Raw genomic sequence first — 12,575 nt, forward strand, 5'->3', positions numbered from 1 at the left:
ATAATATGAAATATGCTTTTTAGGAACCACTGCATTGACTTTGCTCAACTCTATGAGCGTGCAGAGCAGAGGACAAACGTGGATGATGTAGAGAGACTGTATAAAAAAAAAACAAAAAAAAAAAAAACATTGAGGATCCCCCTTTCTGCAAAGTATTAACATCAGGGGTGCTAAGCGGGGTTGATCCAGATGCACCACATGGAGATGATGACCAGGGCATAGCAGGAGATGAGCAGCAGATAAATGCGGAAGAGAAGGAAGTCAAGGACATATCCTACGTGGCACCATTGCTCCTGCAGCTCATTCTCTTTCTGCATGCAAGTCAGGTGAGCACGGAGCTCGCTCAGGTGCTGACAGATCTGCTGGAGCTCGGCCATCGCGGCAGTCCCTGGTAAGTAGATGTTTGGCTCATTTTATAGTTTAGTTTATATGACGTACCTCCAGTTTGGCAACAAAATAAAACACATGAAATGTGTTCACCTTCATTGCTGATTGGGTTTTCAACTGATGTCTTGCTTTCTGATTGGGCAAGCGGACCTGGCGCTTGCGAAGGTTTTTCCTGAGTCACAGAGGGATTCTGTGGCTCCTCTGGCCAGCGGTAACAGATGAGGTTGGCAATGTGTTTAAGGACCACCACGCTCACCCAACGGGGGACTTGCTGGTATTTCATGGAGTTGTTGTGGAGAACGTTCGTAATGACGACCGTCTCCAGCAGACTGATCACCATTAGGGCAAGACACACTGAGAAGTAGATGCCTGCATTGAGGAATACACATTGACTTGCAAGAATTATTGAGGTTAAAAAAAAATTAAATCAGTTCCTCAATTTGAACATTCATCTTTTCTTTGTAGTGCATTCAATTGAATTGTTGGTTCAAAAATATTTGCTTATCATTGTGTAAAATGTAAATAAAAACTGAATATAATGTTTGCTTCATTGGAATTAGGGTTTCTTATTTAGGTAAACATTTTTTGGGCCACATTATGTGCCATACATTGAAATTGCATCATTATTTTAGTACATTTTTTCCCCTATAAGCAAAGTTTTAAATTTGAAAAATAGTTTAAATCACTTACAAAAATGTTAAATATACTTTTTAGGGGGCGGCAGACTGGTTAGCACAATGGCTTCACAATGCAGATGTTGTGGGTTCGACCTTCCTTTGTGGAGTTCGCATGTTCTCCCCGTGACTGTGTGGGTTTCCTCCGGGTACTCGGGTTTCCTCCCACATTCCAAAAAAAAAAAACATACATGGCAGGTGGATTGAACATTCTAAATTGCCCCTATGAGTGTGAGCTTGGATGGTTGTTCGTCTATGTGTGCCCTGCGATTGCCTTGAAGCCAGTTCAGGATGTACCTTGCCTCCTCCCCGAAAATAGCCTGGATAGGCTCCAACACCCCCCGCGACCCTTATGAGGAGAAGCGGTACAGATAATGGATGCTTTTTAAGAATAAAACCTGTTTCTATTTTCAGAACACTTAGGGACCTATTAGGCTATTGTATTTTAGTGCTGGTCATGACGGTTTTACTCAAAGAGCGTGTCGCAGACTCTCACCTATGATGGGTGTTCCATTGGCCGTGCTGGGCAGCAGATCATTCATGATGAGCAGGAAGACGGTGTAGCCCAGGATGAGGGTCATCTTGAAGGAAGCCCGGTCCACGCTGTGGGGGGGCAGGTAGAATGACAGGATGTCAATAAGCATGAGGAAGGAGCTGGGGATGAGTAGGTTGACCACATAGAGCACTGGCCGTCGCTTTATTACCACCTGAACAAGGACAAGGAGGACAAGTTTTGATTGGGAAAATGATCCCAAAAATGTTTTCATCTTGAGATAGGGTACCAGTGTCACTCACCCAAAAAGTAATGATGTCCCATTCGTCAATGCCAAACTGCAGGATGGAGGTCTCTCCCAGTATGTCCACTAGCTCCCACTCTCCACTGGCTTCCAGATAACGCTTCGAGTTGCCAGACATCTCTTGAAAGGTCAGTGCTGGGCTTACCCTCACATCACGTACTGGGGAAGAATTCATTTTGAATGGTTTGAAAGCCTACAACGGCATTCTGTATTTTCTTACTGGTGTGCATGTAGGAGCCAAAGGTAAAAGTGCAATTCTGCACGTCGAAGGGAAAACTGAAGATCTCCAGGTTGCAGGCTGAGACGAGACGCAGCATCCTGTCCCAGCGAATGTGACCTGTGTGGTTGACGTAGACGTATGGACAAGCTTGGGAGACGTCATCGTCCACACTGGATGGCGGGAAGTTGGAGGGTATGTGGGCAGGGAAAAGCACAAAGAGTTGATATGTAGATCCATTTCGGTATATGAGAACAATATACGTTCATAGGCCACTTCATTAGGTACAGCAGCAGATCAAAAAAAATGATGATCAATCTTTATCATTGTGGGAGCAGTTTTTTTTTTAGGTTCAACATTTAGGTATTTACATTGTCCTTTCTTTATCTAGGAGGTGCAGCATATTCAAAATAATTGTAATAATTATTGTATGTGTGCGTGTGTGGAATAATGCACACAAATAGCTACGACAACAAAAAGTTTTGATATTGCTGCTGGAGCACACTGTATTGTGCATGTGTACCTAAAAGTGTGTTTTTTGAAAATGTTATTTATTATTATGTTACGTAAGTACACTGCAGGCACTCATGCTAAAGAAAACATACAACTCATAGATGATGATATCTGGAGTCCAGAGTTTGTTCACAGGGAGCGATATCCTGGAGACCCCATCACACTTGTCCGGATCCCAGACTAGAAATTCATGATGCCAGTACTGCAATAAAGAAAGCAACGTGTGATGACTTCACTTTTATCGCTTAAATCAACAATAAGTGTTGGCTTAAAGAATCAGTGAATAATTATAAATACTATATAGACTACAACAGTATTTTAGCCTTTAATAAAACACACAATTTATATTTTTTTGTTATTTTTATTCGGGTTATTAATATGTTATGATTTTTACATTTTTAAATAAACTAAATAAAATAAATATCCTACATCATGATTTGAAAACTAAAATACAATAATAGATCAGATTATTTCAGCAAAACTAAGGCGATTACATACCAGTCTCAGCCACAGGAATGTCGTAAGAATTTGGGTCTTCTCATTCTTAAAAACAGCAAGACAAATATGAATATCCTGTAGGTATGATGGCATCTTCTTCAGTCATGTTTGAGGCTGATTCAAAATGTAATTTGGAAAATGATGGCGATGATTACAATATGATATAATATGTAAGACAGTTAGGGTCTTCTTGACTGCTAAGTTAACTCGTAGGTGTCAAACTCAAGATCCGTGCACCATATCCGGGCCACAACATTTTTTTATGTGGCCTGCAAAGGCAAATCATGTGCATGAACAAAATGTTCCGTGCATAAATGTCTTCACTTGTAACTCTGTGATATGAGATATTGCACACATTTGTTGTTAACTTGTTACCAATACCTCCTTTAAAATAAACGGAAAAATTAATGTACAACCAATTATTTACTATCTTCTGTTTTCAAAACTAGTTAACGTGTCAACTCACCACCCCGAGTACGGCGTACAATGTGAAGGAGATGTTGGTCACCGTGGGATTGCTGAGGTTGACCACCGGTCGGAAAGCTTGTAAGTTAAAAACAGCTTGCATGGACTCATGGGATGGTCCGCTCTCGCCTTCTTTACACGACAGTTTACCGTGACACTGTGAGGCTAAAACTACAATGCATGAGTGGCAAGCAAGGGGGGGCGGACAAGACTGGAATGGCACTTTAAAAGTCTATGGACAAGCGTGGTTCAGACTAAATGCAACTTGGGTCACGAACAGAAAAGCAGCAAAATAACTACTGGTGACAAATTGCATTGAAATATATCCAGTGTTGGTTATATCCAGATAACTAAGTTCTAGTATCATTTACTAAACGATAAAGAAATATCTCTAAAGCGCACATAATAAAAATGCTTCAGTTAAAACAAGCAAAGAAGTAAATGCAAGTTCTTACCTGTAATTAACAGGAGAGTTGTCATGAGGTGAATTTTCCGAACCAACCAACGCATTTTAGAAGTTTGTGCTTTCTCAGATTTTCTTTGAATAGAATTTAATGAAAGCTCCGAGCATGAAGCTGAGGTGACTGTTAATACAACACTGATTGCCAGCAAATTGGCGCACCCACTTTTATAATTACAGTGGCACCACATTGCCTGATACTGAAATCCCCTGGAGATTACTGCAATCGTAATGTCCAAATGCCAAATTTTAATTAATCTTAATTATAATCCGTAATGGGAGGAAAATTTTGACTAGAAAGTATAGTTTGTCATTTGGTAGCACAAAAATGAGTGTCTATGAGTTTCCTTATCATCATAAATGAATTGAGCTTACAAATAATAACCTCCAATGCTTAGTAACACAATAACACCAAAGACTTAACCTTAATGTTACTAGACTGCAATCTACTAATATAGAGTTTTATTGACTTCAGTCTTTAAAAAAAAACATGTCAACTTTGGTATTTACAGGACAGTAGTTATGGAGATGGCACTTTAAACAACAACCAACCACACCTTGACCTTGTTAACACCTTCAGTAATCATTCAACCATTTTATTTTTTTTACACCTTCACTTGAGGGACTTTCTGGATGGTAAACTCTACACTCTTGCACGTTAGGATGCTGTTGAACCATGAACTTGTGTTTTTTTTTTTTATTTAGCTTTTTACCGAAACTTGTATGAAGACCATGGAATAAAACTGACTGAAACTTTAACTAAAAAAAACAACCTAAAATTACACCAACTTTAAGTGTTGATGAGCAAAAAAAAAAAAAAAAAAAATATTAGAATTTATTTATTAATTTATTATTTTTTAATCAGTTAACCAGGAGAATTATATCTTGCAATTTCAATGTTATCAATGTGTTTTGGGGAGATCAATACAAAACTCTGCCTCCTGCCAATGAGCATCATGACCACGCCCCCCTCTCCCTCCATGTCACATCAGGTACGGATCACGATTTGTCCATTCAAAGTCATTATAACTATGTCGCTACTAACGTGAAGAGAACGGGAGCAACTAGCCCCAAAATGTATGTGGACCTCAATACTTAGGCCCACTTCGACCTCTGAAAACAAACACAATGCCTCCTGAGAGGATTTACGCACATTTTTTTGTTTCTTGTTTGTTATATATTTCAAATACATTCATAAGCGCCAGCTTGACTTACTTTTTTTTCTCTCAGGGCAACGCCTACACCACTCATCCAAACATGACACATCCAGTGCGGCCACACTCGGCTGTGGAGCTGGCCTCCTCGCTGCAGCTTTGGTGCTCAGAATCTTTCAAAGTCTGACCATCCATCCATTTTCTGCCCTGCATAACCTCGCTCGGGTCGTACACAGGGTTGCTGGATTTTTTTTTAAATTCCAACTTTTCACCAAGGCACGACAACCGGGTTTGTCAAAATCGACGCCCGTTCTCACCTCGATGCTGACGGTTGCAAGGATTAGCAGACGCGAACGTACTCAACGACGCGGAGCTTGCGTATGTGTAATAAATTGAAAAAGAAGAAATAATGCTGCTATTTTGTGTTTAATAACATACAAACAGGACAATACATTTCAACACAAAATGAAGGCGCAACATGTCAGGTTCTAAGTGCTATTATGAGCGTTGTTTGAGTTGACCCACATGCCGACGATGGTAACGAAGCTGACGGATAAGAAGAGAATGTAGATGGCGAACAACAGGCGGTCAATGATACAACCCACTTGGATCCACTCCTCTGCGCTCTGACTGACGTTCAGCTCCTCTTCAACTTGTAGCCGGATGACTCGGAGGTCTCTTCCCAGGCTCCTCAGCTCCTCCAGGGCCTTATCCTTGTCCAGTGGCCCCTCTGGTCCGTGGCTCTCCTCCTCACCTGCTCTCTGAGTGGAAGTCTTCATTTCTGTTGCACAGGAGGCAGATAAGAATGCATCTTTGTTGCTTTATTTCTGTTGTGTCTTCAGGTTGCATCTTACCTAGTGTGATGGGATTTCGGATGATACGGCCCACTTGTCTGGGCTTTGGAGGAAGCAGAACCAGGCGGCCCATTATATGGATGACCAGCAGTCGAATCCAGCGAGGAACCTCTGAGTAGTGAGCAGAACTGTGCAGCAGGTTGGTAATGAGAATGGTCTCCAGAAGACTCACTACCATCAGGGCCAGGCAAAGGGACAGGAACACATCTGGCATGGCAACAGATGATATGTAACGTGTTGGGCAAGTCCATTTTTCATTTTACATCACTCCGTCTGGCTCACAAGTTGAAAGTCTGATTCGAATGTCGGCGCCTCACCAGCTACCAAATGCACATCACTGCATCTGGGATAGCAGAAAACCTACTTATGAGCGGTAAGGTGTTTCCGGTGGTGGGCAGCAGGTTGTTCATGAGGAGCAGGAAGACAGTGAAGCCCAAGATGAGGGTCATCTTGAACAAGGAGCGGTCCACCTTCTGAAGAGGCAGCAGAAAACTGAAGAGGTCCACCGTGATGAGGAAGCAGGAGGGGATCAGCAGGTTGACCACATACAGCGTGGACCTGCGCCGCACTGAAATCTGTTGTGGGATAAAGAATCAAAATGACATTTTGTCACTTTTTCACTAAAGGCTTATACTTTTCTGGAGACAAAATGCAATATCTTCTGAAGTCTATGATGAGCAGAGTTTCAGCAACTTCTACTTTTAACACGGATTTAATAGTGACAATCATTGTGTCGATATTGCATGGAGTCTTGGTACATTACGGTACATCGAGCAGCAGTTACTTAATTGAAGGTCCTATAATATTTTTTTGCACAAATGTTGGGTTTTCCTTGACTTGGTAATTTAAAGGGCATTTATTTATTATTCATTTGTCTCGTTAAAGGGGAAGTCAACCAAAATGTTTCTTCACAATAATATGTTGTACGTGCCCCCACTAGTTTGAACACGGCCGTCTGGTTAACATTGCGTTTTTTGGAATGTGAATTATGCAGCAAAATCCATCTCGGGTGGCCATTTTGCCATTTGCTGTCGACTGAAAATGATATCAAAGTTGCTCAAGGCTTAGGTAACGACGAATAACAGCTCATCAGTTTTCTGAAGCTGAGCCGTGATTGGTAGCAGTGAGCAGCTCTGATGTAATTTAATAAAACAATGAAAATAAAAAGAGGCAAAATGGCCGCCTCCAAAGGTGGATAAAAAATGGGTGGATTTTGCTGCTAAACTCGTATTCTACAAATGTAACATTAATCGGAATGCCGTATTTAGACTAGTGGAAGCGTATGCACGTTATTGTTAAAAAGGTTTTGGTTGACTTCCCCTTCAAATATGTGCAAAATGGATTTATTGTATTTGGATTTATAATTGTATAATTAAAATAAATGATAACATTGTAATAAAATAAATTAAAATATGTGTATCAAATAATGGCTTTATTAATTATAAATCTGTTAAAGGTCTCCTTTTATCTATTTTATTATAAGTGATAGCAGTTTATTGAAAAATGAGTCACGAAAGCCGAATTCAAATCAGAATTTTTTGCGAGCCTTTTGCCTTTTATCGGCTGTTGCATCATCTTAAAACAGGATGACATTGATCTAAGTTTCTGCATAAAATGGTGGGTAAATAAAATCATAGCATCGCACCCACCTTTAAATTAATGTGCTAAAAATACAAATGTGCATGAATTATTTTATTTTTCAAATAAGCTATTTCAGAAAAAGTTAATAAAAATCAATATTTGACCTTTTTTAATTAAATTATTTGAGTCATTATAATTCAATTAATTAAAAATAGCTTGTATGTAACTTTGTGTTTTACTTCTTCCTCATCAGCAAATGACTTTTCAGGCCAATTTGAAATGAAAATGTGACTCTTGAGCACAAAAGCCTGCCCACCAACCTTTTGGACATAAACAATATGTAAGTGGACAAAGTTGGTCCTTACAAAGAAGCGAAGGTGTTCATAAGTTAAGTTATTCCAAGTTTGCAACTGCTGATGTAATGATTTGATTCCAATGAGCTCCCATTCTCCCATAGTCGCCATCAATAGTTTGGAAGATTTCAATATAGTCTCTGTTGGTGTTAACTGGCCAATCTGTATTTCAGGCACTGAAAGAAAAAAAAAAAGATAACTTTAATTTCAATGACAGACTGCTGGCACCTTATTGAAATGGCAAACATTACTTTTTTGAGGATGGCTAATTCCTCACATACCAGAGCAGTACCCTTGACAGTGAACAACAAGTGATATGACCTCCTGGCAATGCTGCGACATAATTGTCACAATCTTGCTTTCCTGTCTCGTTTTTGCTCTTGCAAGAAAAGCCCCAAATTTCCAAACGATGATTGGTTGCTATGGCCTAAACACCATCAGGAGCACTGAGCTACATTTAAAACCCAAATTCTAATATTTCTTCCATGAAATTATGTTAATCTATTCAGTCCTCTGATTGGTTTGTCATCGCAAACTTGTTGCAGCCCACTTTGACAAGCAAAACATGTCTGTAGTGATCTGTTCGTTCCCTGCCACAATTTATTTTTATTTTAAAGAATCTTTGATGTCTTTACAAGATAATTTGGGTTGGAAATGATATCAGAATGTATTTACCCATTATTTATTTATGTATTTGAAAAGTGTATGGATCAGTTAGTACTTACAATACTGCAGGTAGGTGTTAAAGGTTAAAGTGCAGTTCTGGACGTCAAATGGAAACATGTAGATGTCAAGCCTGCAGGAGCTCACCACCCTTACTGGCTTTAAATCAAACACGTAGCCCTCGTAATCCACGTATGTATACGGTGTAAACTGAGCTGAGTTCCTCTCCATACTGCAAGAAGTCGACATTTCCCAAAATGTGAATTGAATTGCAACAATGCTGAACTGTAACTTTTTTTTGCGCAGTGACTTACAATTCATTGATGACCATATCAGGAACCCACAGCACTTTCCTCAGTACTGTAATCCAATAGACACCGCAGTTGTTTGGGTCCCATCTTATAAACTCATTTCTCCACTTCTGCAACACAGAATTACTAATGAAGAGTCACATTGTAACGCACAGTTCGAGATAAAATGGAATGCCACTAGAGCAGTATTGATTTAAGACGCATATTTTACAATAGGAAAACAATGCACAGCACACCACCAAACCAAAATGTCACAAAAGGAAGTCAACCGTCTAGTGGTAGAGATAATTGTTCTGCCTGTCACTATATGTCGTTGACATACAGGGCCGGTGTCGGTACCAGATGTGGACGGGTTGCTAGATGTGGTCGGGGTCCTTCGGTGGCTGCGCGCTTGCGAATGACGTCATGTTATAATCGCGTATTTCTCAAATATATTTCTTTGCCACTGTTTTGTTTTTGTTTGTTTTTTACCCCGGGCTGCTTTATTTGCATATTTTGATTTGCTAAATAAAAAAAATAAAACGAATGTGTAAGGAAACTCACACAGGTACGCGGAGAACATGTGAACTCCACGCAGAGAGGCCAGAGCCGGAATCAAACCCTGCACCATCGTGCCGTGAATCCATCGTGCTAACCAGTCTACCACTGTGCCGCCCTGTCAAAATATTTCTTAGAAAACAATGACATGTTTTCTAATTCCTGAAAACAGAACATTGATGTGACGTCTTCAACACGCACGCAGAGGACACAAAAAAATATGGATGATCCTTGCAAAAGTAGTAAATGTACTTTTTTAAAAAAAAAATTATTATTATTAAGTAACTCTGAACATACAAACACAACAACCGGGGTGACAAACATGGAGTCAAAGAAATATATGACAAAAAGCTATTATAACACGTGACGTCATCAGCAGGCGCAAAGGCGAGTGAAGGACCCCATCCACATATAGCAATCCGACCATATCTAGTACCGACACCGGTGTCAGCACCGCTTAAGTATGAGCAAATTAATTCCATGAAAGGGATTCTTATTTGTGAAGACTTCGGTGTACATTTGTTGAAAGCAAATGAACTGAAAGGCAATGTGAATTCTATTAATACAATACAATGTACAGCCTGGGTTTATTCCCTACAAAAGCATAACCAGAAATCGTGCAACAATAATTGATAACAATCTTAATGAATTAGTGACTGAAATTGTCTGTGGATTACGCCTAACTGTCATACAGTAAATTACCATCTCGCAGTATTTGCAATTGTTTCCAAATTTGTTATAATAATATAATAATAATAATATATTAATATAATTATTTTCAAAATATTTGTCTCACAGATAATTTAATAAATAATAATCACATTAAGGTATAATCAGCCATTCTTGAAAGAAACAAAGAAAATCATTGTGGTAAACAAGCACTCATCAGCAGTGTGAATGAGTACAGGAAGCTGGTCCCCTGTTAGACAGGATCCAGGTACCCTATTGGCAATTTATTTAAAAAAAAAAAAAGTCTCACTTCAAGTAACATTTTGGTTAGAGACCTTAAAAGAATGTTTTCTGGTAAATTTTTGTTTCATTAAAATAACCAGAAATACGTGTTCCCTCTTGATCAGTCGAGGCTGATAGTCCATTGTTGGTAAGGAAAGCGTGTGTGTGTGTGTGAGGGTGAGTGTTTGCGTGTGTTTTGCCTTGTTTGGGGTCATTTATTTAATCCCCAAAAGGGGGCGCTGCAGAAATGTTTGGGAACCACAGTGCGAATCAAGAGTCCACCATACTGGCAGCAGCTCATTCACTTTGAACAGAAATAGAAAGCAATGACTCACCAACATTTGCATGATATATGTTGTCACGATCTGACTTTTTTCATCCTGAAAGAAAAAAAAATCAAGATGCTTCATTTCAGTTGAGGATACTTTAAAATGACAGTCCTTGTGACCTTGTTTGCAATCAATGCCAGTTTGTCTTACCACCCCAAGAATGCCAACGAGGAAAAAGGAAACATTGACATGCGTGGTGGTTGAAATGTTCATGACGGGTCGAATGGTGCTTAGGTCAAAGACAGGCCTAAGAGCCTCAAGCAGGGCGGGGCCATCCGGGCGAGAGCAGTTCGGCATGATGGAGGTGCATGATGCTGAACAAAAGCCAAAGACCATCACAATTACGTGAGCGGGCAAAAACAACGGCTCTCTAGAAGAGTGTTACTTAAAATGTTTTCAGGGAGAAGGAGCACCTAGAGAATCTCCTCAAATTTGCCGAAATCCTAGTCAGGCACACTACTTCAATCACATCCAGTATTGGTGATTACAAATCATTTCAGCTTGACCATTGTTTGCATACTAATTTCAAATGGTCATTTCACGAGGAAGCATGAGTCAAAAAGTGACATACGGGTCGGTTTGAAAAATGGATGTGATCTGCGTATTCTTACCTTGCGTGAAGAGAGAGATGACGATGAATAGAACCACAGAAGGCTTGACTTTCTGCGGGCAGCACTAAAAACATTAACAGTGGGTCAAAAGCGGTTGTTAGGTTGAGTAATAGTGGTGGTCTGGGATTGTGTGAATTGTTCCCATTTAAGTGAATTACCAACACATATGCAATCTTCAATTGGTTTTTTTTTCATTTCCTATCTAATCAGAATTAAAAAATGGAAAGAGGACACATGGGGGTAATTATAAATGCTAAATGGACATTGAAGCCTTTTAGTCAGCATTTCACATACTGATCTTTTCTATGCAAATATCAATTTAAGGACGGTGGTTAGATACAAAGTGTTGGACTGAGACTCCTCTCAGAGAATGTGCGGTGTACTGTAAGTGTAGGGGCCTTTCCTGAAATGTACTACTACTATTTTATAATGATCATTGGGGTTATTTTGTTGTAGTTTTTATTTTACAAAAGCAAAATTTGGAAAAAAGCTATATGGCACTCAATACAACATTTTCCAGTTATGCTCCACAATTGTACATATTTCACCTAAAAATACATCAAAATGTAATTTCTAAAACAGTATAAAGTCAATTGTTTAACATTTTTTTTTAATTTTCAAGGCACATATTTGAAATTTATTAGGGCTATTTTGCCTTGAACATTTTTTTTCATTAATTTTTTTACTTAAACCTTAATTCGTCCAGGTAAGGTAATGGAGAACAGATTGTCATTTGCAATGCCGACCAGGCAGCAGACAGCCGAGTAAATGAAAGCGAAATAAATGCGAAATAAAAGCAAATACAGCGACAACAAACTGATATAGTTCCAGAATACATTTCATCATCATGGTGAATGAAAAGACTCCAAACAGGTTAAAAAAAAAAGCCAAGATTTAGGTTTGAAGGTAGGTTTTGTAAAATCTGGAACTCAACATCAGTCAGATAACCAAGTATAAAAAAAAAATCATATTTTTTTATCCAGGTGTTTTGAAAGATAACCTTCCACTTTGAAAACATTTGACCGAGAAATGGCATCCATTCATCCAACCATTTTCGATTGTACTTGTCCTCATTAGGGTCACGAGTAAAATGGACCTTATCCCAGTTGCTTGGGTGAGAGGCAGCTACACCTCGGATTGGAAATAAACCCACCGACTGGTAATTTTACGGACTTTTGATCTTCATTACTTCGTATTCAGTTAATGATGTTTCTTGGCTT

At 39.3% G+C, this 12,575-nt stretch overlaps 2 protein-coding genes across 3 annotated transcripts; both read right to left on the reverse strand.

Annotated features, from left to right (window-relative positions):
- Positions 1 to 110: 110 nt before the first annotated feature.
- Positions 111 to 4,127, reverse strand: LOC148324205 (5-hydroxytryptamine receptor 3A). 2 transcript variants are annotated; one of them, XM_088312984.1, is made up of 9 exons: positions 4,007 to 4,127; positions 3,553 to 3,722; positions 3,087 to 3,131; positions 2,681 to 2,790; positions 2,079 to 2,248; positions 1,857 to 2,017; positions 1,558 to 1,768; positions 481 to 756; positions 111 to 388 (listed from the first exon to the last, which is right to left on the reverse strand). In XM_088312984.1, exons 1-9 carry the CDS (start codon positions 4,059 to 4,061, stop codon positions 171 to 173), a joined length of 1,416 nt encoding a protein of 471 aa, XP_088169110.1. In that variant the 5' UTR covers positions 4,062 to 4,127; the 3' UTR covers positions 111 to 170. The 2 variants fall into 2 exon arrangements, with proteins under 2 accessions (XP_088169110.1, XP_088169111.1); XM_088312985.1 differs by having other exon boundaries at positions 3,553 to 3,716; positions 4,007 to 4,113.
- Positions 4,128 to 5,653: 1,526 nt separating this feature from the next.
- On the reverse strand, positions 5,654 to 11,041 carry LOC148324206 (5-hydroxytryptamine receptor 3C-like). Its single transcript, XM_088313537.1, has 8 exons — positions 10,895 to 11,041; positions 10,751 to 10,795; positions 8,931 to 9,037; positions 8,679 to 8,848; positions 7,966 to 8,129; positions 6,384 to 6,594; positions 6,020 to 6,226; positions 5,654 to 5,946 (listed from the first exon to the last, which is right to left on the reverse strand). Exons 1-8 carry the CDS (start codon positions 11,039 to 11,041, stop codon positions 5,654 to 5,656), a joined length of 1,344 nt encoding a protein of 447 aa, XP_088169663.1.
- Between the last annotated feature and the right edge of the window lie 1,534 nt (positions 11,042 to 12,575).

Source organism: Idiotropiscis lumnitzeri, chromosome 13 (genome assembly GCF_059441095.1).
Source record: "Idiotropiscis lumnitzeri isolate Australia: NSW breed Sydney's pygmy pipehorse chromosome 13, RoL_Ilum_1.0, whole genome shotgun sequence".
NCBI lineage: Eukaryota > Metazoa > Chordata > Actinopteri > Syngnathiformes > Syngnathidae > Idiotropiscis > Idiotropiscis lumnitzeri.